A 27,223-nucleotide genomic window follows, 5' to 3' on the forward strand; every position below is an offset into this window, starting at 1 on the left:
TTGATCATGTGCATGCAGCAAAAAAGAAATTGCTGACCCAAATGAAGTAGTGGTAAAAAATAAAGAACAGACACTGCATAATTCTTGCTTAATTAGTGGAAGGGCAGAAAATATTTTGTGACATGGAATTTCCCACAAGAGTTGTAATCCCTGATTCATAGATACATCAGTTAATATGGTTTGCTTCCCGTATTTATGTGATCTGATTTTTAGTATGGTAATTGTTAATGCTAGTTTCGATTTGTTTGTTTGTTTGTGGAATATGCTGCCTCTCCTGAGACCTGCTCCAGTTAAAAAGCTGGAGGTTTTTTTTTTATGGTTCCTCAGTATCCTGATCAAAATTGTACTCTCTATTTCTCAAACAAAATAATGAACTTCGATTGTAGTGTGTGTCCAGGGAGCAGAGGAGTGAAAGCAAGAGGCAGGAAGCAGGAAAACAAACCACCAGGAGAGCCCTTATACTGCCATTATAGAAATTTTAAAATAAAATAATGGTCAATCCAGCTCAAATTAAGCATCTGACCAAGCCCTATTGATTAGTGGTAAAAGTTTAATCAGCATTTAAATCTCTCCAATGAGAATTCAGTCTGATTTTTCAGTGAGGATTTTGGCAGAAAATGTCCTTAATATTTTTCCCTGTTCTTTTCTTAGCATTAGTAAGGAGTGGTACTTCAGTTCCATCTCAAATACAATGAGGTTGGAATACAGGGGGTTGGACTAGATGGTCTGTATGGCCCCTTCCAACTCTATGATTCTATGAGGTCTTCAGTTCCTTCTCAAATACAATGTCACCTTTACCAGTTTTAACCACTTTTTCAAGGTGAAATTTTATTAAAATACTAGCTTGATACCCATGCTTCGTTATGGTATTGAACTACCTTAAATCTAGTTATCATACTTAGGAGTATGTAACATTTTTGGGGTTGTGTTTTTTTTAGTTGGTTTTATAGTATAATAGCATAGTACCCAAGCTTCAAAAAGGTGTTTGAATAAAGCGGAGCGTGTTGATGCCAAAAACCAATGAAGTGAATTTCGAAATGTAACATTTGTTGAAGAGATTTTAAAAGGAAAAGATTGTAGTGCAATAAATAAAGTGAAAAATATGTTCGACCAGATTTTTTTCTACTGAAGGACCTCTTTGTAGACCACATTGGTGATTTCCCCCTCAGATGCTAGGATCACCAGGCTGCTGAGTGAGCTCACTCTGGAGCAGGCCTCTTAGAATTGCCCATGTGAGAAGCAGAAAACAAATCCAAGACCAGAATTCAACATTAGCTTAAACCCAAAAACGTTCTTAAAGAGGACCACATTTTGATTTTTCAATAGTAGAGCCCCAACTGTGGAATATATTCTCAGCAGAGATCTAGTACCCTCTGGTTTTATGGAACACTGGAAGGAAAGGATCCAGACACTGCTACTGAAAATTCCTTCCTGGCTGTTCCATTTCCTTTCTGGCTGTTCCAATAATGCAGGCACGCAAAGACCACCAGGGATGACAGGAGTAATAGACTCCTGGTGACTCTTTCCTACTTCAAAACTTTTATCTGTATTCTAAACCAATTGTAGCTTTCAAAACTCTTCCAATTCAGCCCCATGTAAAGTATGTTACAATAGTCTAATCTGAATGCGACTAATTTGGCTGGATAACGTCCATATAAATTTCATAAAGAATTTGTGGATTATTTTGCAAATGGTAATGGCTGAATTAACATATATTATGACACAGGATAAGAACAGAGTCTGTCCTTCAGTATGCTAGGAAGAGAGGCACCACTGCAGCCTGCAGCAAATTAAAAAAGGAACTTGACACAGTGGCTACCTTTGTATTATAATTGAGTAACTGATTTTTACGGATCAAGGAAACCATCTGGAATAACCTGCAAAGCATCTGCTGTGGGGGATGACCACAAGGGCTGAACATCATGAAATGAATACTTTAATCTACAATGCCACATGGTTAACGCAGCAATACTGAGGTATAATCAGTTCTGCGGACTTTCTTCTAGGAATTCTAACTGTAAGTAGAGATGATGTATGACAGCCTCTGTGCAGGAAATTTTTATTTGACAAAGAAAGATTTCTCTTAGATACCCAGCTTACGTCATTTAATGGGCCTGCAGCTTGATAAAGGAAAAGGAAATAATGCAGAAGTTACACACTGATGCCCTGACTCAGTAACTATTGCACAAGTCCTAATGAAATCAATAGGACTTAAGTTAGTCCTAAGTCATTTGTCCCATTAACATCAGTGGGACAACTTCTCTGGACTGGAGTCACGGAGATTAACATGCAATTAATATTTTCAAGATTGGCATCAGCAATACTGAAATCTTAAGTATTCTTGCAACTCTGCTTGTCGCATCTCAAATTTGACATAGAGCAGTGGCATTCATGGAACCTTGCCTATTGAGTTATTATGAGCCACTACAGAGCTACCATTTTTTTTCTCTTTTTTCGCTAGGGTTGTTAGGGTGGTGAATTTCTTTTTCCAAAATTCATCTTTTAGATATAGCTGCTGATTCCTCTTATTCTCTTTTAAGAGCAGGATTTCTCTTTCATTTCTCTTCCAAGAGAAATCAAGGCACCCTTTTGTAACTTCAGCCCTTGCAGTTGATTATGTTATACACCCCAGGGTGGTGCTCGAGCAGGAAGATATGAAAGCTTGGGAAGACATTGCCTGTTTCTGAGCATCTACAGAGTGAAATTCTGAAATTTTGCAGAAACAGCCTTTCATAATACAATTATGGAGTCTCTGCTTCCTTTTAAGCCTTTATTATTACAGCATACCTACTTAGTATTCTTAATAACAACTCAATCAACAGAAAATCATACCATCATTATAACAAATACAAAGACCATTAAGGAGACGAATTACCTGATTCCAAAAAGTATCTTATCAAAGATAAGAATGGCACAGGCAAGGAGCTCCTTCTAAGAAGACGCTCTCTATCAGTTTAGCTTGTCATATTTATTCAGAACCTTCGCTTAACAATAGATGCTTCAAAGATTCAAATTCTTGGCTAACTTATTATCTTACAATTTCATACACCATACAAGGTTATCCATATTTGAAACACCTTCTTGAAACATATAACAATAGCTAGTTCATTCCTGCTACTTTTTGTATTAAAGTCTATGTAGAATTAGTAATTACAAGTTTCTCATACATCTGAATATCTTTTGGCCTTTCACCAGTATGTCTATAATATTGCCAGCTTCTATGAAGTTAGACATTCCTGCCATTCTCAGATAATCCCTGAAACAGGGCCTTGGTACATTGTATATAGGGTTGCCAGGTCTCCTCACCCTCTGGGCGCAAGGTTTGAGGTCTGTCACTCACCTTTAGTGAGGCCCTTGCATGTGAGCTCCTGGGCTGCACAATGATGTCACTTTTGGGAAGTGGTATCATCGTGCAGGGCCGCATGCCGCCCCTGGGAGTGCTCCTGCACTCCACAGTGGGCCAATTTTGGCCCATTTAGGGTTGATCTGGGCCCATTTGGGGCTGAACTTGGCATGCTGTGAAGCACAGGAGCACTGCAGGGTCCTTCCGGCAGCCCTCTCGCACTCTGCAGTGAGCCAAATCACACCCATTTGGGGCCAAAATTGGCCTGCTGCAGAGCACGGGAGCACTGCCAGGGCAGCACAACTGGCCCTGGAGTGCACCCATGCTCCCCAAACAGGCCCAATTTAGCCTGTTTGGGGCCAAATCAGCCCACTGTGGAGTATGGGTGCACGCCACACTGCCCAGGAGTGTGCTGGGGGAGGCACATTCCCTCGCCTTTTCCCCTGCCAGCCAAGTAAGCAGGGACAGGGGGTGGAGGGTGAGAGTGAGGAAAACCCCATCCCCAGCAAGGGACAGGCAACCCTAATTGTATACATTAGTATGAGTTAGATGGCCCTTCTAATGTACATATGGCAATACAACTGTGTAGCTGTATTGTTCTATGCCCGTCTCCAAGATTGTTTTATCTGGGCCTCTGGACTCCTTTTGTGGATTATCTCGTTATGGGGCCAGGCTAGCCCTATTTCTGTGTGAACAGGTGTCTTGAATAATTTTCTTGGTCATATCCAGCAATTGTTCCTTTATAGTTCTAGCTGTATCCACGAAAAGTGGAAGGCCCACTCTCATCAAGAAAGCTGATCCTTTGCAGGAAGTGTGTGTATTACAATACAGTTATGGTATGCAAGTATTTGCCTTCAAATAAAGCTGGATCAGAGGTGCTCTAAACCAGCAAGAGAGTAAATGTATGCTAGAAAGAAACATCACATGCAGTGTGTAGAGGCCAAGGGACATTATTTACATTCAGTTTCAAACAGATTTGTTGTTACACCTCATAACCCATTGTTATGTAGAAGAAAAGAAGATCAATGAGGAGGGAATGTGGCTGACAGAAAGTCATCTGAGGGAAACTATTCAGTTATTGGGGAAGGCTAGGAGATCAAAGAGGAGGGAATGTACAATGTTCCCTTCAGATAAAACAAGCTGTTCTTCTCACCAAACTTGTCTCCCTGGAGTTCAGCAATATCTCTACACCACATGACCCATGGAAAAAATTTTCAGAAACACAATTCACCCACACAATGATACTCTGATTAGCAAGACGTGAAACAGAATCTCCATATTCACCCAGTTTCAATTTCATGATTATATTAAAACCCCTTCAGAATGGCTTACACACACATACACAACCCACACAAACTGTAATTAAATCAATAACCATAGAAGAAAAGTAATATTGAAGGCACCACTGTGCCAAGTGGTAAGAAGAATTTCACATCAAGTGCAACTATGAGGCAAATGTGTATGAGAAAGTGGGCTTTCTGTAAGGATTATTTAGAATTTCTGAGGCCTCTTAACCTTCACTCCCCCCCTCCCCATTTTCATTTCACTTTCTCAGTTTGGTGAGCCAGTTTGGTGTAGTGGTTAAGAGCGTAGGACTCTAATCTGGAGAGCCGGGTTTGATTCCCCACGCCTCCACTTGAAGCCAGCTGGGTGACCTGGGGCTAGTCACAGTTCTCTGGAGCTCTCTCAGCCCCACCCACCTCACAGGGTGTTTGTTGTGGGGATAATAATGGCATACTTTGTAAACCGCTCTGAGTGGGCATTAAGTTGTCCTGAAGGGTGGTATATAAATCAAATGTTATTATTATTATTATATAAATCCAATCGGTGGTTATTCCAACCAAATTGATGCCACATTTTTGTGGCAATAAATCTGATTATACATATATTAGATGTCTAAGTGACAGAAATTGTGCATAAAAAAGATGCAACATATGAACATAACACAAATGAACCTACAAACCTAATGGCAACAAGCAGAGAGCTGAAAACAGAACACAACAGGAAACAATCGCTCATCCCTACACATCAGCTACAATTGCGCAACAAAACGTGGTAAAAGAACCATTTGTATCCTACAAGCTTGTAGTGAAAAATGAGGACCGTATATGATCCAGGGTATGGAACGTATAACACAAGAAAGAAGCAGGAATGAGGATTTTTGTACTGAAACAGCCGGAACAAGAAAATCAGAAACATGCATGACTTTCTTGGTAGAAAATTTTCTGACTCTTACTTCGATTTTAGGGGTGGTTGTAATTTCTGTGCCATCATGGGAGTAATGGGTCTCAGTGTAGTCTTTGGAAAAAAGATCGCTGCAAAGAATACAATGGTTTTGTTATTCAAGGCAAAATTAAGCTGAACTACAGATAATTAGATAATGCGTTTGCAGTCATCCTTTGCCAGTGACATTGTATGTCTGTTTTTTGTATCAGAGAAAGAAATCAAAGGAAAGGGGCAAGCATTTGAGCTTCTGCATGATGTACAAAGAAGAAAAAACAGAGAAAACTATCAGCTTTAAACACACATTGATTATCCTGTGGGCTTATTACTTGGTTAATCACTGGTGATAATTTGTAATATTTTAATGGTCAACATGTATGCAACATTTTAAAGAGCACTGAGGCAATTCTGAAATTGCCCTCACCACATTTAAATCGAATTTTTCTTCACAGCAGAGCTCGGGGTGGGGGTGGGGGAGCTTCAGCAAACTTCAAGCAAAAGTGCTGATTGGCTAGCTCCCATAACATCATTAGGAAATCAGCTCCCCACAATCCCCAAGAGCAGTTTGCTTTATACTTTTTAATAAAAATCCCCTTTTTAAAAAATCAATAGTTATAAATGTACAGATACATTTAAGAATGTTCAGGTGATTCTTTTCAATAAAAATGAAAAAGTACAAGGGACAGCCTCACTACAATTCTTGGGGTACAGTAGCATTTGTGAGGTCTGAACCAATTACCTCCTGATTTGTAGCCCCTGAACTAACTGAGTTTCACTGGGCCGGAGCGTTCATCACCATGAGTGCCAAGTGAACTCCCTTTTAGATACAACAGAGCAAGCTGTCCAGATAAGACGAGCTTGTTTGTATCCATGACATCATTTCAAAGCATGCCTGTTCCTTGAATATGAATTACTTAATAAAACGTGATGCCCCAGCCAATCCAAGCAGTGAAGGGACCAAGTAAACCAGTTGAGCTAGTTAGTTATTACACAGACATTGACCAAGTGGCAAATGTATTTCCAAATATCTTGTTTATATCTTAGTTTACAATTCCTGTTAATGGAATATAAATGCTCTGCTGGGGGGTGGTCGATTCAGGCAATTGGGAATGTTGCTTTTTGCAAGGCCCTGAATAAGGAGAGAAAGTTAATGTGCATATATTGTACACATCTTTCCAACTATCACATTGATATATTTCCCCTTCCTCCAAAGACTTCAGGACAGCATACAAAATCGCCATTTTATCCTCATAAGTGTTAGTCACCTAATCTACCATAGTGTTATGGTAGATTTGGTGAGAGTATTTTTAAAGGTCTGGAATAATTTTTGCAGCATTTTCCTATCATGCCTTTCCAGAATAATGTAAAGCAAATACAATATCACAAGCAAATACAATATCACCGCCCAGAGCCCCTGAAGATGGGGGGTATATAAATTGAAATACAAAAAAATATATATCTGTGGATTGGTTCACATGTGCAAGTAGCCATCTGTAACCATCGGGGGGGGCATGCATATGCTCCTGCTGTCCTTAATTTCCATGGGCAATCTGCACTTTCTACTCCTTGTCCCTCATAAGTCTCTGTCCTGTCCCCTATGGGGGCTATGCATCCTTAAAATATTCTGTCAGATATCAGCACTGCCGTACTACAGCTCTTTCTTCAAGTGTCTAGAAATTAAATTTCTGAGCAGGTAACAAATATATCTTATCTCTATTGGACATCCATGTAAACGAACGGATGCATGTGAATACTTAAGCATCATATACTGGGAGCACTAAAGCATCACACAGTGCATAGCCCATTATTTTAAACACTACAGCTGCTGAGGTATGTTTTCAATCATTAGTAACGTATTATAGGACAAGTATTTTACTCTTAAATATGTTTACCATGCTTGCTTTTTTGGCTCTTGAGTCAACTGTGGGCAAGCCGTTGCAGAGGTAATGAAATGAAATGAAATGAAATTCTACTAAATGAACTAAATTCTAACTAAATGAAATGAAATGAAATTCTACTAAAAACAGAATTCTTTTCACAGCAGCAAGATCAGTAGAAAAGAGATAGCATGGGAATAAGCACAACAACCATATTTTTGCAAGTAAAATCAGGGATCCTCTGGGAACTTACTTATTTTTTTTTAGGTGAAGGACCACTTTCTTTCCATTCACTTTGATCTCATACTGTACAGCATCTTCATACTTGGCCTGTATTCAAGAGTGTTAGTGTGAATGAATAACTGTTGCTTACATGTGTTTAAAAAACCCAAGCAAATCAAAATAATTACTACGTATCTGGGACAATTTAACCCCCGTGCAGATGTCACAATTGGACAGACTGAAAGAATCTGTGTGGAGGGAGGAGAATCAGGCCTGTTGTCTCCCTGTCTTCTATTCCCCAGTGTGCATCCAGCATAACTTCTGAACACTGGTGTAGTGTTTAGGGTAGTCAAACACCTGGTGGTTGCCTCTCTGCCCACTGATCACCCACCTCTGGCAGGCACCCAGGCAAATGCATGGCATGCACCTGGGTGCAACAACGTCCCTGAAGTGATGTCATTGCGCTGGCCATGGCAGCCCTCCCTCTCTTCGCACAGGGCTGATTTTGGCCCCCGACAGGCAGATTCTTAAAGAATTGGCCCTGCGCAAAGCATGGGCGCTCTCTCATGGTCAGCACAATGAGTTCCCTTCTGGAAGTGACATCATCATTTGCTGGCCAGCAGCATTCGCTGGATGATTCTGGGTCTGACCCTGCGTCTTACCCAACAGACCTCAAAGAGATCTTTTGAGGTTTGAATTAAGAGACAATCATCTACAGTGTTGTGAGGTCCTTGGGGGACGAGGGGTATAAAAATAGGGTAGTTAGAAAGATGTACAAAATATATGCTCATGGATGGACTCTGTCCACTTAATCAGGGCCCTGAGATTTATTTACTGTCTTGAAAATGAGCCACCAAACTCAAGGCCGAGACTTGAGATTTAGCAACTCTAATGGCAGTCCTAGAAACCAGGGGAGTTGGTGATGAAAAAAATAAACAAGAAACACTGCTAGGTATGCAAAGTAACTAGTAAATCACAGTTTCCTGATCTGAGGCTCAACATTCAGGGAGGAGGCCAGTTCTTGATCTCAGTGATTTTATTTTTAAAATTTAATTTTTAAAAATCAGGCCCTGTCCAAGCCTTTTAAAAAATTAATATATTGAGGAGGTGGAAGGAAAAGACAGACTTTTCTTACCTTTTGATGAGAGTTCTGACTTTCTCCTACATCCCTCTTCTGCAATGAATGAATTTTTTGTGGATATACCACTTCATAGACCTTCACCCCAGGTAGTTCCTTCATTGAGCTTCCTTTATGAGAAAAGAGGGGAGGGGGGAGGATTAATCATTTGTTATGTTATGAAAGTCTGCATTTTTGACATGCAACAGTGCTCGGACTAACTGTAATTCAATCAGCAATACAGCAGAAATCCTGTTTCTAATGGAAGCCAAAGTATAACTGCACAAAATTATCTTCTCTGAAGGTTTCTGTATAGCTTGCTTGAAGGAGGGGGAAGTGGCTTTGATGGCTGCTAGCCACTAACTGCTGCTTGGCCTGGACTAGCTGAAGAAAAGTCTGACAGCTTGAATGTACCAGCAAAAGAGTGCCAAATCCACATTTTGCAGCTCTTTGGTAGGACCCCAAACGTCCTGGGTCTAGCATTCTCAAGGAAGCTGGTCACAATTCACACCAAGCCAGAACTGAAATGGAAAGGCTTCAAAGGTTGTGCTCAGCAAATCTGACTCGTCTCTCCATTCAAGATTAGTTCTTTCAGATGATAAAGGTTGACAACGACCTGGTGGAGCCTGGAGGATCTCCCAGAATTACAAGTGATGTCCAGACTATAGAGAGATCACTTCTGAAAAAATGGCTGCTTTGGAGGGTGGACTCTATGGCATTATACCCCATTGAGGTTCCTCCTCTCCCCAAACTCCACCCTACCTAAGATCTGTCTCCAAATCTCCAGGATCTTTCTCAACACAGAGCTGGCCCTAACCCCCATGGCCTGATGGGAAAGCAGAAGCATTGGAAGATACAGACACAACTTCAACTTTGGGCATCTAATCTCTGCATTTTCTATCATCATCATCATTATATTTTACTTCCCATTCCTAGGGAAAACTAGTCAACCTTGAGTTTTCCTTCTCCATTCCTGCCTTTCCTGTGTAGAGCAAATGGAAGCCCTTTGGCCAGAGCTGGATTTATTATAAGGGGACTCTAAATGCCCCGTGGCGCAAAGTGGTAAGCTGCAGTACTGCAGCCCAAGCTCTACTCACGACCTGAGTTCGATCCTGGAGGAAGTCAGGTTCAGGTAGACAGCTCAAGGTTGACTCAGCCTTCTATCTTTCCAAGGTCAGTAAAATGAGTACCCAGTTTCCTGGGGGTAAAGTGTAGATGACTGGGGAAGGCAATGGCAAACCACCCCATAACAAAAAGTCTGCCAAGAAAACGTCATGATGTGACATCCCCCCATGGGTCAGTAATGACTCGGTGCTTGCACAGGGGACTACCTTTACCTTTTACCTAAATGCAACCCTCCCCCCACTTCTCATCTTGGCATTACAGTATTGCTATCTAATAATTAGTTTATGTGATTTACTGTAACAAGTAGTCAGTGCAAGAAACTCGTAAAATGATGACATTCATATACAATATATATTACATAAACCTCAGTTTCATTAAAGTGCCCTCTCCTGTCTATTACACTTTTCCTGTTCAGAAAGGGGAAGAGTGTTACAGTCTCACACGTCAGCAGATGAGCAAGAGTTGGGTCCAGCAACACCTTAAAGACCAGCTAGATTTCCAAGGTATGAGCTTTGAGAGTCAGAGCCTTTTAAATGGATTTCATTCATGTTGGGTAATGCATTCTCAAGCACAGTTGCAATAATTTGCAACTGGATTTTCCTGTTTCACGTAGGAAAATCCAGTTGCACGATTGCTGTAGTGCACTGAGAGTGTATTATCCAACAGTAGACCTTAATTCAGCCCTGCTTCCTTACACATTGCTGTTAAAGTAGGTACTCTACACTTGTAGTAGTGGTTGTTGTGGACCCTGGGCTGCTGCGGTTACTTTTAACAGTCACTTGGATCTGTTCTGAGATCAACCTTTTCTGTTGTGGGTGGTGGTGGTGGTGGTTACAATTGGAAACTGAGCTCTAGCCAAGGTAAGTGGAGGACTTGTAAAGTTAATGATCTCAGGGCCAAGCTACACATGATGAAAGACACTTGCCTGGCAAGTGGATTGAGTGGAGGGCAAGTGAACAGGGAGAAATACACTTGCCATTCAAGTGTCATTTGTCACTTGTAGCTTGGCCCTCAGTCATCCAAATAATGTGCCAGAATTCCTTCTAGCTATGGTAATTATCTCAAAGTAATTACTGTTAGCCCGAGCAATCTGAGATTGCGCCTTCAAAAGAATTTTCAGTTTATTCTTACACAGAAGAATTATCTGTTCTAATTGCACATTCTCCATCTTTTGTCAATATTTCATTACTTGTGTTCCAGTTTTGAAAAATCTTGTGGCTCTGTTGTGGCTTTTGAAGCCTACTTCCTCAGGGCCAAGCTACAAGTGACAAATGACACTTGAATGGCAAGTGTATTTCTCCCTGTTCACTGGCCCTCCACTCAATCCACTTGCCGTTCAAGTGTCATTCGTCACTTGTAGCTTGGCCCACAGTTACAGATTTACAACCCAGTAAGAGAATATTTAGGAAACACAGTCTCCAGCACATTTCTGATAGCTAAATAGCAGCAACCGAATAATCAAATGGTGTATCAAATGTATCAAAATGGTGAAGTGGGTGAAGGAGTGATAAACCCACTTCTTTTTTTCGGACCTTGTTTATTTCTCCTCTAAGCTACTATTTGCCCTGTTGGGTGAAACAGAAAGGTTACCTTAAGTTGCTTCTGGGTTTCTCCCCAACAGTGAAAATAGCACCTCAGGATTCAAGTTGAAGAAAATGTCATGGGAGAAGAATTAGTCACATGTCATGGCTTCAGCCCTAATCCAACCCCCCTCTCCCCAGCTGAGCATGAATCTCCTGGCCATTGCGGTTTAGTGGCTAAAGAGATGGACTGGGATCTGGTAAACCCAAGTTTGGTTCATCACTTTGCTATGGAAGCTTGCTAGGAGACCTTGGGCAACTCACATACCCTCAGCCTAATCTACATCACAGGGTAGGAGAGGAGAATGATGCAAGCCAATTTGGATTCCCATTGCAAAGAAAGGCAGGATACAAATGAAGTAAAAAAATTTAGAAGTCATCTAGTTTGGTCCTAATCTAGCTATCTCCCTGGACTTTATTCTCTTACTATGTTTTCTTACTGCAACAACTTCTAAGTTATTCTTACAACTCTGAGTAGTTGGAGGTTGGGCTATATATTTAAATAATGGTTAGGTTTGAAAGAGCTGGTTTAGGTACACCTAATGGCTTGGGTGTGCCCAATGGAATTTTTGATGGCAGGCTGCCATTTCAAGTTGGCAATGAGCCATTGCTTCTTTCTTCCAGTATGCTTTGGTGCAGCCCGAGATCTTTCGAATGCGGCACATTAGCCTGTGGAGAGCTTCCCCATACCCATTTTTTGACTGCCACAAAACAGATGGGTCTTCAGGGCATCTTCTTCTCTTCTCTGCCACTTTTTGGTGGAAGGTGGGGTGTGTTAACAAATAAAGCTGCCTTATACTGAGACAACCCAGCACTGTATCACATAAGCACATGAAGCTGCCTTAAACTGAGTCATTGATCTATCAAGGTCAGCATTGTCACCCTGCTGAGAACCTTCCCCCTCCCCAAACCCCGCCCTCCTCAGGTTCCACCCCCAAATCTCCAGGTATTTCCCACCCTAACTATCCAACTTCTCCAGTTCAGAAGTGCCTTATACTATGCCAGTTCATTGGTTCATCTAGCTCAGTATTGCCTGCTATGATTGGCAGTGACTCTCTAGACTGTCAGGCAAAATAGTCTTTCATCAATAACTACTACTTAAGATCTTTTATCTGGAGATGCTGCAGTTGGCACTGTGAACTTCTACATTCACAGTATGAGCTGTTATATCACTGAGGTACAGCCCATGCCCACAAGACCATTCCTGCAGCCCAGTATTGTATCTCTAACTTCTTGGGCAGAGATCGTGCCTAATCTTGCTTTATCACCTTATTTTCTTGAGCATAACCATTCCCCAGCCTGAAGAAAAATTCTGTAAAACTTGAAAGCTAGTTCACAACTTGGTGACTTTTAATGGTTTCTCATCTGGGTATTGCAGTATTGCTATCTAATAATCAGTTTATGAGATTCACTATAACAAGTATTCAGTACAAGAAACTCATAAAATGATGACAGTCGTATACACAATATATATTACAAAATTTCATTAAAGTGCCCACTCCTGTCTATTACACTTTTCTTATGAGGAAAGGGGAAGAGTGTTATAGCCTCACACTTCAGCAAACGAGCAAGATCTGGGTCCAGTAGCACCATAAAGACCAGCTAGATTTCTGAAGTATGAGCATTTGATAGTCAGAGCTTTGACCGTCAAAAGCTCATACTCTGGAAATTGAGTTGGTCTTCGAGGTGCTACTAGACTTGACTCTTGCTCATCAGCTGCAGACTAGCATGGCTACCCGCCTGAAACTAACTTCAGGAAATTAACATTACTATCGTTATTACTAAGTAAAAGTCCTTTTTTCTTTTACATCCTCTTGGGATTTTGAAATCTAGAATATTTTTAGAACAAACCACACCAAAATTCCTTTGTTATCATCCAAATTCTATCAGTTTAGTGGACCATCAATATATTTTTTAAAATAATCTGTTGACAATTAATTGGCATAAAAATAAAAGCATAATCAACAGTCAATTTTCTAAAAGCGCATAATGACTAGATGTGGTAGGTTTCTGCCTTGGGGAAAGGAGCATCTATACTTGCTGGGAGAAGCACTACTCTAAGCAGAGAGAGAAGAGGCTATGGGGGATTCCTCACAGGGAGGTATTTGTGGTTTCCTCACTGCTGATGCAGGTGCAGATAAAGCACAGCTGCAATGGGGTTGCCACACAGCAGGTCTTCCCACTGTGTCTCTGCTCCAATCCCCTAGAAGTGGCCACAGACCCCCTGCCCTGGGCCACCAGGGCTTTTGTAATTTTTTTAAAAAGAAATCAGCGCTAAAATATTGTTATATTGGTATAGAATTGTAACTATAGGTGTAGCAGTTTCTCTGAATTCTCAGCTTTCTTTTTTTTTAAAGTGAGGGCCAAGCTAGAAGTGACAAATTACACTTGAATGGCAAGTGAACAGACTCAGGGCCAAGCTACAAGTGACGAATGACACTTGAACGGCAAGTGTATTTCTCCCTGTTCACTTGCACTCCACTCAATCCACTTGCCGTTCAAGTGTCATTTGTCACTTGTAGCTTGGCCCTCAGGTGTATTCCTCCCTGTTCACTTGTGCTCCACTTGCACTACACTACATGATCGAGTGGAGTACAAGTGAACAGGGAGGAATACATGTGAGTCTGTTCACTTGCCATTCAAGTTTAATTCGTCACTTCTAGCTTGATCCTAAATCTCTAGTCCCTTTCCTTGCAAAGATATGCCTTTTTGTTATAACTCCGCAAAGGAAAGGGCTACAGACTTACTTTTAAAAAAAACAAAAGCTGAGAATTCAGAGAATCTGCTACACCTATTGTTACAATGGCATATTGTTATAATAATATTCAAGTGTGCTTTTTTAAAAAATAACACCCCCTCCCTCCATGGCAGGAGGATGAAATGGCTGCAGCGGGGATAGGGTAAAGGAAAATGGCTGCAGCATGAGCTGGAAAATCTGGATTTTCACACTCCCACAGCAGCCATTCAGGCTTTACTGAGATCATTCCCAAAACGTGTGAGCAAAGCAGGTTTTGGAGCTTCACAGAAAAGCCAGGAAAAACCTTGGGGTTCAGAAATGGAAAACAATTATGTGGGGAAACAGGGGAAAAAACCTGCTTCCCAAAAATATTGAAGTCAGGGCAAATAACCTGTGCAGAAATGGCCGGCATTGCTACTAGAACAACTGATGGCTGACAGTTCAGCACTAGAGATGGGCATGAACCTGAATACGAACCAAAAAACCCCACGAACCAGCCTGGTTTGTGGTTTGCGAACCAGTGGTTTTTGGAAGCTCGTTTCCACAAACTGGTCTACTGGTTCATTTGGTTCGTATTAAAGGGCAGTTTAAATGGCCATTTCCCCAGGGAAATGGCCATTTAAACTTTTACTGTGGCGACCATTTGAGGGGTGGGAAAGCCGTTTTCGGCCTCCTTTGCCACTGTGTGGGCCCACAGGCAGCGAAGGAAGCCAAAAAATAGCCACCATTTTTGGCCTCCTCTGCCACTCTGCAGGCCTACATAGCAGAGGAAGAGGCCAAAAATGGCCTTCCCACCCCTCGTGGGAGGAGGAGGAGGAGGCCGCGGAGAAGACAAGGTAAGTGTGGGGCTGGGGTGTGGGGCTGGGGCTGGGGTTTGTGAGGTTTGGGCCATTTAAAGGGCCCTGCCACTTGCAAGCAGCAGGTCCCTTTAAACTATCAGCTGGCAGGCGGTGGGGAGGATTCCCCCCATCTGCCAGCTGATAGCTTGCAAGCGGCAGGAAAGGACCTTTTAAACAATTAAATGCCCCTTTCCCTGCTGCTAAAGCAGCCAGAAAGGGGCATTTAAACCCCTCAAACCATGAACCACGAACTGGTTCAGGAACTTGCCCCAGTTCATGGGAGTTCGTGGTTCCTGGTTTGTGGAAACCCATGAACCGCATGGTTCGGGTTTTTTGTGGTTCGCGCCCACGTCTATTCAGCACCACTGAAGTAGCTTGGAAGGGGCTAATGAGGACATCACCCAGGCTGTGAAAGAGGGACCAAGCAAGAGAGAGAGGATCAAGTTGCTAAGAACCCCCTCAGGGGTTTGTGGGGGGATGGGAGTGGTACAACTTCTTCATTCAGAGTTGTTGCTCAGCCTAGGACTCTTTTTTTCTGAGTAGGTTGTGTGTACACATGCCTGACAGGCAGATATGTCATGCATGAATGTATTACTCCAGGAGGCACCTGTATATTTACAACAAGCTAGACTAAACACCAGCTCCGGGCTATGCAATGTTATTAATGACTAGGTTACTGCCACACCCTTGCAGGGGAAATAGATATGCAGTGAACTTCATCTCTTGCTTGAGGAAAACTAATTAGGGAGCAGATGAGTTCACATTATTAGTCAGCCAATAGGAATGCCAGATAACTATGCAGTAACTTACTCCCACTGGCCGTTGTGTGACTCCTGTATGGGAACTCTTTAACTGGTAGAAAGGTCAAAGTGTATCTGATCAGTTCTGTCTTCTGCTGTTTAGGGTCTCGCTACACAAGACATCTTTCACAGGAACGCTCAAATGACTTACTTTCTATGTGGTCTTATATTCAAGTGTACTCTGTCTCCCTAGCAGTGCATGTGTAACCACACTGGGAAAATAAGTGTAAGATCTTTCACCTGATCATCCCTATGTAAGATGTCTTGTGCAGAGAGACTCTTAGACTCCTAAACTGATTTCACTTCCATGGAATTGTGGTATTATGAGAATAAGGAGAGTTCTATTACAGAGCTTCCATCTCTCTCACAGAACTACAGCCCTCAGTGCTCCTTGAGGGGTAGCTGTGACAGCTTCTAATGGCCAATGGGTTGTTTCTGTCTGGTATCCTCCATTGTCCTGAGCTGGCTGCATCTGACATGAAAAACAATGCCATAAGAGACATCTTATGCAAGTGATACTGTGTGAATTGGCCTGAACGCATAGTGTGACAAACGTTAATCAATCATGGATACAACTTTAGATTCAGTGGAAATGGGGGCAAGATTCCCAGCAAGACTGAACACTCCATATTCAACATTGTACCAGGGGAAAAGCAAAAGTCTATGGCAGCAATCCAAAAATAGTTTCCTGGGAGTTAGCTCCACTGAATAAAATGGAACTTATTTCTGAGTAAACCTGCTTAGAATTCCTCCCTTTGTTGTTCATAATAACAGCAACATTATCAACTAGGGGGTCAAATACTCATCATTCTATCCAAGCAAGGGGAAGTGTACTTATAAGGTGCATATCTAGTTTCTGGGTGCATCTAATTGTTTATAAATGTAACAGTTGTAAAACTAGTGAATTGCCCAAAAGTATAGCTGCTCTTGCGGAAAGATCATGTGGTCTATATCAATGAATAGGGGAGCAATAACACATATACACCTTCTCTCACACTCTCTGTTCCTCCTGACTGCTGTGCTCTGTACTCTGCCACCCTTGATGCAGCATCGTGGCTGCACCTGTAGTTTTATTGCAGTCTTAGAGCCCAACTACACAAGACAAGTTACACGAGGCTATGCGGGTGTTTAGAATCATGTCTGTTCCTACCTGCCCATGTCCATTTTACCCCAGGTGAACACGTGTCCTGTAGCCCTAGTTTGTGCACATGTCGGGGAACTGGTGTAGTCGCGGTTGCAAGTGTCCATGGTCATAATCAGTGAGTCATCATTGCAGTGTGTTGATATTGGGCAGATTCCGCTTCCCTCTCCCCTCTTTTTGGCCTTAGATTCAGCTTACATCCAAACTGTTTTGCTTTTAATTAGGCATGTTTTAAATTCTCCCTTTTCTAGTTGACACCGTCGCCTCCCTACTTCGCCTTCCTTCACCTCCTCCCCCCATAACTTCCTCTTCTTTCTCTCCATGCAGCATCTTTGGTTAGGATAAGGAGGAGGAGGTGGGAAGAAAGATTGTGGCAACATAATTGAGCTTCTGTGCAAATGTTCAGAAACATGCCTGATACATGAACCTGAAAAGGACGGGGTGGGGAGTACTTGTTCTCCAGTTTGGCTCAGCAGTAAAGAGCAAATGGGGTAAAATTTGGCCATTGTTTCCAATGGGAAATGTGATTTGGGGCTGTCTGGGGGGACATTTTAGGACTGAATTTTACCAAATTTTCTGGGAACCTACTTCTAGCTGTTCTCTAAAGACTCCCCAAGTTTCATGAAGATTGGACTTCGGGGGGGTCACTTTATGGGCCCCAAAAGGAGGTGCCCCCAGCAACCTCCAATCTCCATTATTCCATGTGGAGAAAACTAGGGAAACTCTCTCAGGGGCTGGGGTGGCATTTTGCAAGCAAAATCCTCCAAAATTTCAGAAGACCTACTCTTTGCTGTCCTCTAAAGACCCTCCAAGCTTCAGGGAGATTGAACCCCGGGAAAGGCATGATCGATAGGTTTCCCCAGTTGCTGTCATTTTCTCTCCACAATAGTAAAAAATGGGGTGGCTGATGGCATCTTCTTTGGTGGGGCCTAAAATGGCTCCCCAAGGTCCAATCTCCCTGAAACTTGGGGGGGGGGATCTTTAGAGGACAGTTAGCCGTAGCTACCCTGAAAATTTTGTAGATTTATTTTTCAAACTGCCACTCCCATTCCCCAGGATAGCACCCATAGTTTTCCCCATAGATAATAATGGAGATCGGAGGTGGCTGGGGACAAACAGGCAGGAAAGAGGTGGTTTTGGCTGAAAGCAAGAAACACTGTCATAGCTTCCAAAGTGGAGATCGCCCACCCACTCCCTTTGCATAGATGCTCCCTACTTCCCGGCAGGTCGAGCTCCAAGATCTCAGCAGAAGTACTGAATCCCTGTTTTCAGCCCCCCTCCCAGGAAACCTGGCAGATTTTTTCCCCAATATGTCCAATTAAGTAAACAAGTATCCCTCTCCGAAAAGCTGCAGAGGAAGGTTTGAGCATGCACAAAGAGATGGTGCATCATGGGATACCTTCTCTCATCTGGGAGAAATGGGGAAGAAACATGTGCCAATCTGAGCATGGGATCAAGTGCAGTGTGGCTGCGGTGTGCGAGTGAACAGGAAAGCAATGGGGAAACATGTGTAAGTGCATTCACGTGTCATACGTGTGTAATTCATCTCATGTAGTTTGGCTCTTAGTACCTGATGGACCCCTTTGTACTATAGATTTGGCTCTTAGTACCTGATGGACCCCTTTGTACTATAGATTTTTGTAATTTTTTATTGTTTTTATTGATGTGAGCCACCCTGAGCCTATTCACAGGGATGGCAGGATATAAATTTGATAAAATAAAATATAGTGCCAAGTTTTTTTATCTATTTTAAAAATTATTACACTAATAAGCAAATTCATCCTAGTTTATATTTTTAGTCATTAGGAAACACCAAAAGCACATTCAACTGCATAAATATTAATAACTTCTGAGAGATCAGCTGACCTAAAGAACCATTTCAAGGAAATGCTCCTTTAGTTCTTCCCACTCTGTGGATCCATATAAGTGAAAGGAGAAACATACATTGGGAGGAGCCATCTGGGAATGGCCACTCCAATGCTGTTGCAACAGGTTCTTATTGGCTTTCTTCCAGCTCAGGATGCATGAGTAAGCTGGCACATTAAGGATCCTTTGGATTGTGGGTGTACACAACCTATTTTGGTCATGCTAACATGAAGGTAAATGATTCAACAGCAACTTAAGCATGCCATCAGCTAACACAAGACGTGATCTGCAGAATGCATGGATTAGTTGCTTCACTAAGACTATTGTTGTGGGTATGATGTCTGAATGCCACAAATGGTCTATCACTAAAGGTTGGCATGGCAGAGTGACACTTCCGATGGGAGACATGACCTATGATGTAAGAATGTAAATGTTCCTTAATGGTTGAATATATGTCCTCCTCAATGGGTGCTAATGATAAGCAATGGTTTCCAGAAAACTTTCTCGTTAAAGGGGCCTTGAGAGCTTGGAGAAAGTTGGTACCCCTTTTCCCAGCTGATGGGGATAGGGCAGGGGTATGAGTAGTTTGAAATTTGGGGAAGACAGAGTGAGAAAAATTTGAGTTAGTTGTGAGGAATGTATCTTGGGGTGCGGGGACATAGGGATGAACAAACATTCCTCACGTCTTCCTCAATTTTTATTTGCATATTGACTTATTTGGTAACTTACATGTTGACTTACATTATGTAATCCACCTTGAGTCTCAGTGAGAAAGGAAGATTATAAATAATGTAACTAAAAAAATAAATAAATTTTATATCCGTTTCTATTCTCATCAATAACGGCTTCCGCTCTCCTGCTTTTTGCTGTTGTTTATGTGATTCATTTGCCTTGTGTACATACATTGCATGTTTCAGCATATATTCAATTTATACATACAATGTATGTGATTTGTACATACATGCATTGACTGATGCAGAAATAACATTGAAAAATGCATACATTTTAGAAGAATTAAGGATAAGTCAACAGAAAACAGCACAAGAAATAAGGAACCTGACTGTTTCCTTGCACTGAATTCCTCTTGTAAATCATATATATTTTTCCAAGTCAAAATCAGCTGGGATGCAAAATTCAAAATAATCTCTACAGGAGATCTGGTGTAGGATAGTGGCACGGCTGCCTTATAGGACCTTGTCGACCTCTGCTTGTCTACCTCCAGATAAGCGCTTGTAGTTTACTTGTAAATAAAGCTAATATTACAAAAACACCATCAGTCTCCAGTGCTCTCTCATCCAAAGAGAACTAAACATAGGTAGTTCTGCCCCAGGAACTGGGGGAAACAGGGAGTGCATGATACTGTTTAACTTAACTGACACTGAGTGATTCCGCACACGTTGGATAATGCACTTCCAATTCTCTTTATAGATCATTTGGAACGGATTTTTTTGTGTGCGGAACAAAAAATCCACCTCAAATGATTGATAAAGTGCATTATCCAACATGTGTGAAATCTCTCACTGTTAACATCCCCTTCCTTACAATGCGCAGCTTTATCATGTGGCATTACTTTAGCTGCTGCTGGCTTAAGAAGATGATGTTTAAAATAAATTGACAGAGCTGACAGTGCTCTGTGTTACTTTCTTCCCTCTTCCTGGTAATGTTATCCTCGTGTTCTCCCTTCCACACTCAGGGGTCAAAGATTTGGATCAGGACTGTAGTGTACAAGGAAATAAGGCTTCAGCTTTCCTTCCCATGCCACTTTCCCAACTTGAAACAAACCACCTCACCCAATCCCCTTGGGGTAAACTATGTGTAAGCTATCAGTTCATGCAAGCTTCCCAAAGGGATCAAATTTTATTTATTTGATATTTATATTCCATTCTTGTCCTCAGTGGGGACCTAAAACAACCTGGTTCTCTCCTCCTGCGTGTTATCCTCACAACAACAACCCTGTGAAGTAGGTTAGGCTGAGAGAGAGTGACTGGGCCAAGGTCACATAAATAACTTAATGGCAGAGCAGGGATATGAACTTGCATCTCGCTGATATTAGAGCAACCTTCTGACTTCTACACCATGCTGGTACTTGTGTGAATAAAATGGAGGGAGAGGAGAACCATATAAGGAAAGATTAAACACTCTTAAATAGAATGAAATAAATCTTCCCTTTTCCCAGTCATTATTGCAATGTTAGTTTAACTGCCTACAGATTGCAGGGCAATTTATTTTTGCATACTAATGTAACAGAAACAGAGCGCTTCTGAGGCTGTGCAGGGATTCAAAACGGGTGTCCCAGAGCCTAGCCTGACGCTCTCTAACCACTACAGTATGCTGGCAAACAGCAGCTCCCTTGGGCCATTTCAGATGGGGAAAGTAGCATGGGCAGAAGCTGAGTCACCTAGCCTCACACACTGCAGTTCCCACATGCCTAGGAATTGAGTTCTATGCTCAGTGCTTGCCAGGCACATCTGGCTAAAAATCCTCATGGTGGAGCCTGCGAAAATGCAAGTGTAATGTGTAGATAGGACTTAGTATATCACAATATGTGACCTTATGTGTTTGCACTGTGCTTCTTCATAGCCCAGCGTCACAAAATTAGCCATCAGTACGGATGTGGGCAAAGATAGTGCAATGATATTGCACCACTCGTATGATATTATGCATTGCCAGGAAGAGGAGAGTAAGAAGTACAAAGAGGTAGCTGTGTGTTTCTTGTAAAGTCCAGTTCCACCTAAAGGTTTGTGATGCAATGCTGCAAACAATCTTTCATGGATGTAGAGCACAGCATTGCCAAAGCCACTCCAGAGGATGCAAGGCAAGCAAGAGCTCAGGTTTCGCATTGCTTTTTCTGGCTGAGAAGGTGCTAAGAAGCGACAACCAAAGGATTTTTGGCCTCTGCGCCTCTGCTGTGGGCCTCTCAGTTCTGTTTTCTAAATGGCTTTTTAAAAGATCCTAATTAGGCACCTAGTATTTAGCCACATGGAGAAAAAAGTGGAATTCACATAGCAAGGCACTGCCTGTGGATGGTTTGTTGTATGGAGACAGTCAGCACTTGGCAACGTCTATGTGACAACTATAAAAGTGAGTTACAGCATGCTGTTGCCTTTGAGCGTTTGTGAGGCCTCTGCTGATGTGCACTCGCACCAAGAAATCAATCTCGGAAAGATTCTTCTTCTTTTTTTTTTATTGTACTGATGTATGCATTAATATTACCTCCACATACAATCTATACTTCATGCACATATACATATAGAATTAATTTAACTATCCATACATCCGATACAAGCTTGTTTCCCCCCTTTTCTCCCCCCTCCCCAAAAAGGAACGACCATAAGAATCATCTGCTTTATATCTTTAACCATGAGCACTCTCTTTGGAGTTTCATTAATATAATTTGGTTGGTCTCTCTTCCTCTTACCCATCTTATGTATCTAGACCATTTCTTCCTTATCGTTAATGTCTTATTTTCCCATGTCTTATCCTGTTTTAATATCGATAAAATGTCTGATTGGATCCATTAATATAGATACCAATTCCACCTTACCAAAGTCCATTTAGAGGCATCTTTCCATCCATACGCTATTACAGCATGGGCAGCTATAATCATGGCTTTTAGCAAGTGCTGTCTATTTTCCTGTACTTTATTATTCCCCCAGATGCCCATAAATAGGATCTCCCCATTTAAATTTATCTCAACATCGCAAAGCTCCTTCACCTTTCCCAATATCATTTGCCAGAAGACTGTTACTTTAGAGCATTCCCACCATAAATGAGCATAATAGCCTTTTGTTCTATTACAATGCCAACAATCTGATTTCATTCCCTTGATCATATAGGATAATTAGGAAGGAGTCCTATACCATTTCAATATTACTTTCATCTCTAATTCTTTAATTTTTTCCATTTTATTACCCTTATACCTTTCATTAATTTATCTATCTTCTGATCTGTTAATTTTAGCTCTTTCTCCCATTTAGATTTTATCAACCTGGTCATATATTCTCTATCCTTATTCATTAAATTATATAATTTCCTTGCTATACCCTTCTTATTGACATCCTTTATACTATATAATTTTTCAAATGGCTTGTCCTCCATATTTACTATTTTACTGTATCTCCTATGTTTCATAAAATTGTATAGACCCATAATCTTTAACCAAGGTTGATTTCCCACTCGCTCTAATACTTTCCTGCATTGGAATCAAATTTCCTTGTGAATCATAAAAATCTTTATCTCGGAAAGATTCAACCCAGGGTTACCAGTCCCCTGATGAGAGTGGAGGATTCCCTGCTCCGAGCCTCTGCCCCCTTCTCCCTGCCACCACTCACCTGGCTGGAGGGAAGGAAAGCATGGGGAATGGGTCCACAAGCTCTGGAGCGCATGGGAACACACTCCAGAGCTCTTCCTTGTCAGGATTGGAATGAAAATAAAACCAGCAAATCAGCTCCTCTTGGGGGCCTTCCCTTCCTTGTCACACAGGGAATGATGTCATTTCCAGCATGGCAAGGAAGAGCTCAGAAGAGTTCCCCATCACGGTCCCCTGGTCCCCCAGACTTGGCTCTAGGGGACCTGGCAACACTAACTCAACCACAGGCTACCATTACAAAACTTTAGGAAGCTAATGAAGGCTTTTCTGTTTGCCTAGGTCTTGTAATATGTCATTGTACAGATTCTTGTTGAATGCTTGCAGCATTCATCAAGAAATTCTGGACTGCATAGTGATGTTGTATACAAAGGTGCTCTTCTACTTTGCAGAAGTTCTTTTGTTCTCAAGAAGGGATTTCCCACTCAAAGATAAATCCTTCCATGATTTGATTTGATTTGATTTTTAACTCACCCTCCCCCACAAGTAAGCTCAGAGCTGGTCACTCGCAACATGACCCATGAGCAGAAGGACTCCTCCCATGAGTGGAAGGGCATCTTTGGATCCAACACAATGAAATGAAGAGGAATTCCTCCCTGGTGTTATGTTTAAATGGTCTGACTGTTTCTTCAGAGCATGAATCTTTTCATTGCTGAACTAAACCTGGTTAAACATTTATTATATTAAACAATAACATACATCTTTCAGGCTTTCCCCCCTTTCTTTTATTATTTCAGAAAACGAAAGTTAGAACAATGGCTTTGGGCTGTCTGCCTTTAAAGAAATCACCTTGCTGATACAATGATTATTAACTCCTTTGAACCCTTTAACATTCTTCATAAATGCTATGTTGTTGTCATTAAACCCCTGGAGATGCCAGAAACAGCACTTCTTCGCCTAGTGGTCTCTGTCAAATGCCAACCAGCCCAGTTGCTATAAATAGCTTCCTGATGCATGGTGTTGTATAACCAAGCAGTTATATCAGGCTTTGCTTTTTCACATTGTTTTTTTCTAGCAGCACATTCTTCAAATGAAAATGTATGGCTTATCTTTATATTGCTGCCCAATGCTACATCCTTCAGAGGAAGGAAGGAGATACAGAAGCAAAACAAGTGGCAAGGAATAATTGCAAAGTATAGGAAGTATTTTCATAATTTATCTACTTTCAAGGCCAATCAGAGGAACTATATGACCCAGGCTTCCAGTTCAAAGGTGGCCTCAAATTTAGACCCATTACTTTTTTGGCATTTGATAAACTTTTGAAGCCTCTCTCTCTCTCTCTCTCTCTCTCTCTCTCTCTCTCTCTCTCTCTCTCTCTCTCTCTCTCTCTCTGGTGGCTGATCTTGTTTTCATGCCTGGCTATTTTTTCTTTTACCTATGGCTCAAAAGCTCGAAGAGGCCTGGCTCTCCATGGACCTCTGCACAGCTCTGAGAGGACCTGTCCCCTTCCATTACTTACAAGCCACTAACAGCACATTGCAGTGCCAAATGAGGCCAAGCATGCACATGTATACAAAAACACTCAGTGTAAAGACTGGTGGGTGTGGGGGCATGCACAGGAAATTTCTCTTGCATCAACCAAGTGAAAGTGGATGGCAATTGAGCAAGGGCATGGCAATGTAAGAACATGAAGTTGCACAGGAGAACCTTTCAATTCAATCTTACACAATCAACACCCAGCTCGAGATACATACGGGAGAAAAATTCCATCCACACACATCCTATCCTAGGTAGGAATTGTGTGCAGAAACACCCACCATACACATCTCTCAGCCTGCTCCAGCAGCCCGTTTGGATCAAGAGTGGGGCGGGGGGGGGGGGAGCTTAACCTTCTACATTGTGACATTTTCTATGTGCAGATATCAGTCACCCACCTAGAGCTGCTATTTGCCCCATACACATGGCTACGTGTATGTTTTCTCCTGTGGGACAAAGAGTTGCTCTATATATTGTTGAAGGCTTTCACGGCCGGAGAACAATGGTTGTTGTGGATTTTCCGGGCTGTTTAGCCGTGGTCTTGGCATTGTAGTTCCTGACGTTTCGCCAGCAGCTGTGACTGGCATCTTCAGAGGTGTAGCACCAAAAGACTGTGGCACTGTGACACTGAGAGATCTCTGTCTTTTGGTGCTACACCTCTGAAGATGCCAGTCACAGCTGCTGGCGAAACGTCAGGAACTACAATGCCAAGACCACGGCTAAACAGCCCAGAAAATCCACAACAACCAAAGAGTTGCTCTGGTTGGCCCTGTCACTGGGAAAGGGGGCACAAGGTAAAGAGTTAAGACTACTCTCCCCACGCCTCTGCCTTGATCCAAATCAGCTGCTGGATCAGGTTGGAAAATGGTATTTAAGTAGCCATTTGTATACACAGTTCCTCATCTGGGCCAGAATGTGTTGGTGGAAAGTCTAAGGAGTGTGGGTTTTAATCTTCCCCTCCATGCACCATTTTCCATACAGTCACCTGAAAGCTGGTGTGGAGAGAAAAGGGTTAAATCCCCTTCACCTCACCCTGATCCAAATCAGAGTCTCTGTAGTTACTGTTGATATTTTTACAAAGTTTACAAGACTCATGTAGAAATCATTGCAAGAACCATGTAGAACTATTATGTTTAGTTTGTCCTTTTATAAAGCCAATCTGTTGTTTAGGGGGTGAGATTTGGTGTATCTCCCCCTATATACTCCTTCTTTACCAAAGACCTGATCATTTGGGCTTAAACTTTTTTGCTTAGGTATGAGTCCACCCTGTTTTAGGAGTTACTTTTACATAACTTTAGAACTTTTACATAACTTTAGAATTACTAAGTTGAGTTTAAAACACACACACACACGTTAAGGTTCAAACCACACATGATGAATCAAATGAACTCCCCCCACCCCTGGCCCTTCCTGCTTCTCCAACCAGCTGCCCAGACTATGATCTTCAACTGGATACTGGACAGGGAGGAAGGGAGGGACATCCTAAAACTATTTCGTCCCTGCTAGTTAAATTTACCACCCCTAGTGCTGCTCCCCACCAGCAACTTTGCGCCTCTTGAAGGGAATGAAACAGGTATATGTATGTTTCCTCCCAGGGGGACCATCTAAGTAACAACAGTTAAAATCATAAGCATATTGTGCCATAGGAAAAAAGACCCATCCCAATAGTCATTTTTCTCCTAGTAAAAGTCTGAAAAGTTTACATTAAAAAAAGGTAAGTGGTTGCATAACATCTTAAATGCGGTGTGATTCATTCAATAAGGATAATTACATTACAAGTCACTTGCTGCATAAATACTCTGTAGCCTATGTAGACTATTTCTAACCAATAGACTATTTCTAACCAATTTTCCAACTTCAGATTTGACTTGTTTCCCTTTCTGTTGTCATTCAGCTACGTGGTTAACTATCAACACCGCTTTCTTTTTCAATCATTCATCACTAAATTATTTAAATATTTCCTTTTCATTTAACCTGACAAGCCTAGGACAATTTTCAAACCAAACTTATGAAAATATTTTTAAAGGCATCCATTCAGCGATACGATGTGCCATTGGCATGCACTCGTTAATCATTACACGACTTACAAAAGCCATAGAAACTGATCTGAAGCAGCTCTTTGCAGGTGCTGGTAGAGGTTAAAAGAAGAAAAAAACCCATAACCCTTACCTTGACGCTGAAAGATTAGCAAGCAAGTAGTAACAAAGAGGGCTTTAATCATTTTGGAGAGGGGGAGACGGCAGAGTAGTCCTCAGGTCTGAGAATGTTAGTGCCAACTTCAGCTCGTCTTTACTTCAACTGTGAAAACTGAAGAATGAGTCCTTCGGCTTTATTCTTGTTCCTGTATGAGGAAGTGTTTACCAAAGGTGTTGCACAACTTTTTAAGTTGCAACAGTGCCACTGCAGGCAGAACTTCAAGATGGTTTAGTGAGGATCACTCAAAGTATGGTGCAGGGATAGCGTCTTTCGAGGCATTGCCCAAAGTGAAAACAAAAATGACTGGTTGTTTTG

At 41.9% G+C, this 27,223-nt stretch overlaps 1 protein-coding gene across 1 annotated transcript in view; it reads right to left on the bottom strand.

The window, feature by feature from the left end:
- LOC129341998 (zinc metalloproteinase-disintegrin-like NaMP) overlaps nt 1-26,999 on the bottom strand; it is a 67,280-nt gene extending 40,281 nt beyond the window's left edge. The window contains exons 1-4 of the mRNA XM_054997395.1: nt 26,882-26,999; nt 8,801-8,913; nt 7,697-7,773; nt 5,580-5,658 (exon numbers count right to left, since the gene is read on the bottom strand). Coding sequence (XP_054853370.1) covers nt 5,580-5,658; nt 7,697-7,773; nt 8,801-8,913; nt 26,882-26,933 — 321 coding nt within the window. The 5' untranslated portion in view covers nt 26,934-26,999. The remainder of the gene's footprint in view (nt 1-5,579; nt 5,659-7,696; nt 7,774-8,800; nt 8,914-26,881) is intronic.
- Between the last annotated feature and the right edge of the window lie 224 nt (nt 27,000-27,223).

The sequence above is a fragment of the Eublepharis macularius genome, chromosome 14, assembly GCF_028583425.1.
Source record: "Eublepharis macularius isolate TG4126 chromosome 14, MPM_Emac_v1.0, whole genome shotgun sequence".
Taxonomy (NCBI): domain Eukaryota; kingdom Metazoa; phylum Chordata; class Lepidosauria; order Squamata; family Eublepharidae; genus Eublepharis; species Eublepharis macularius.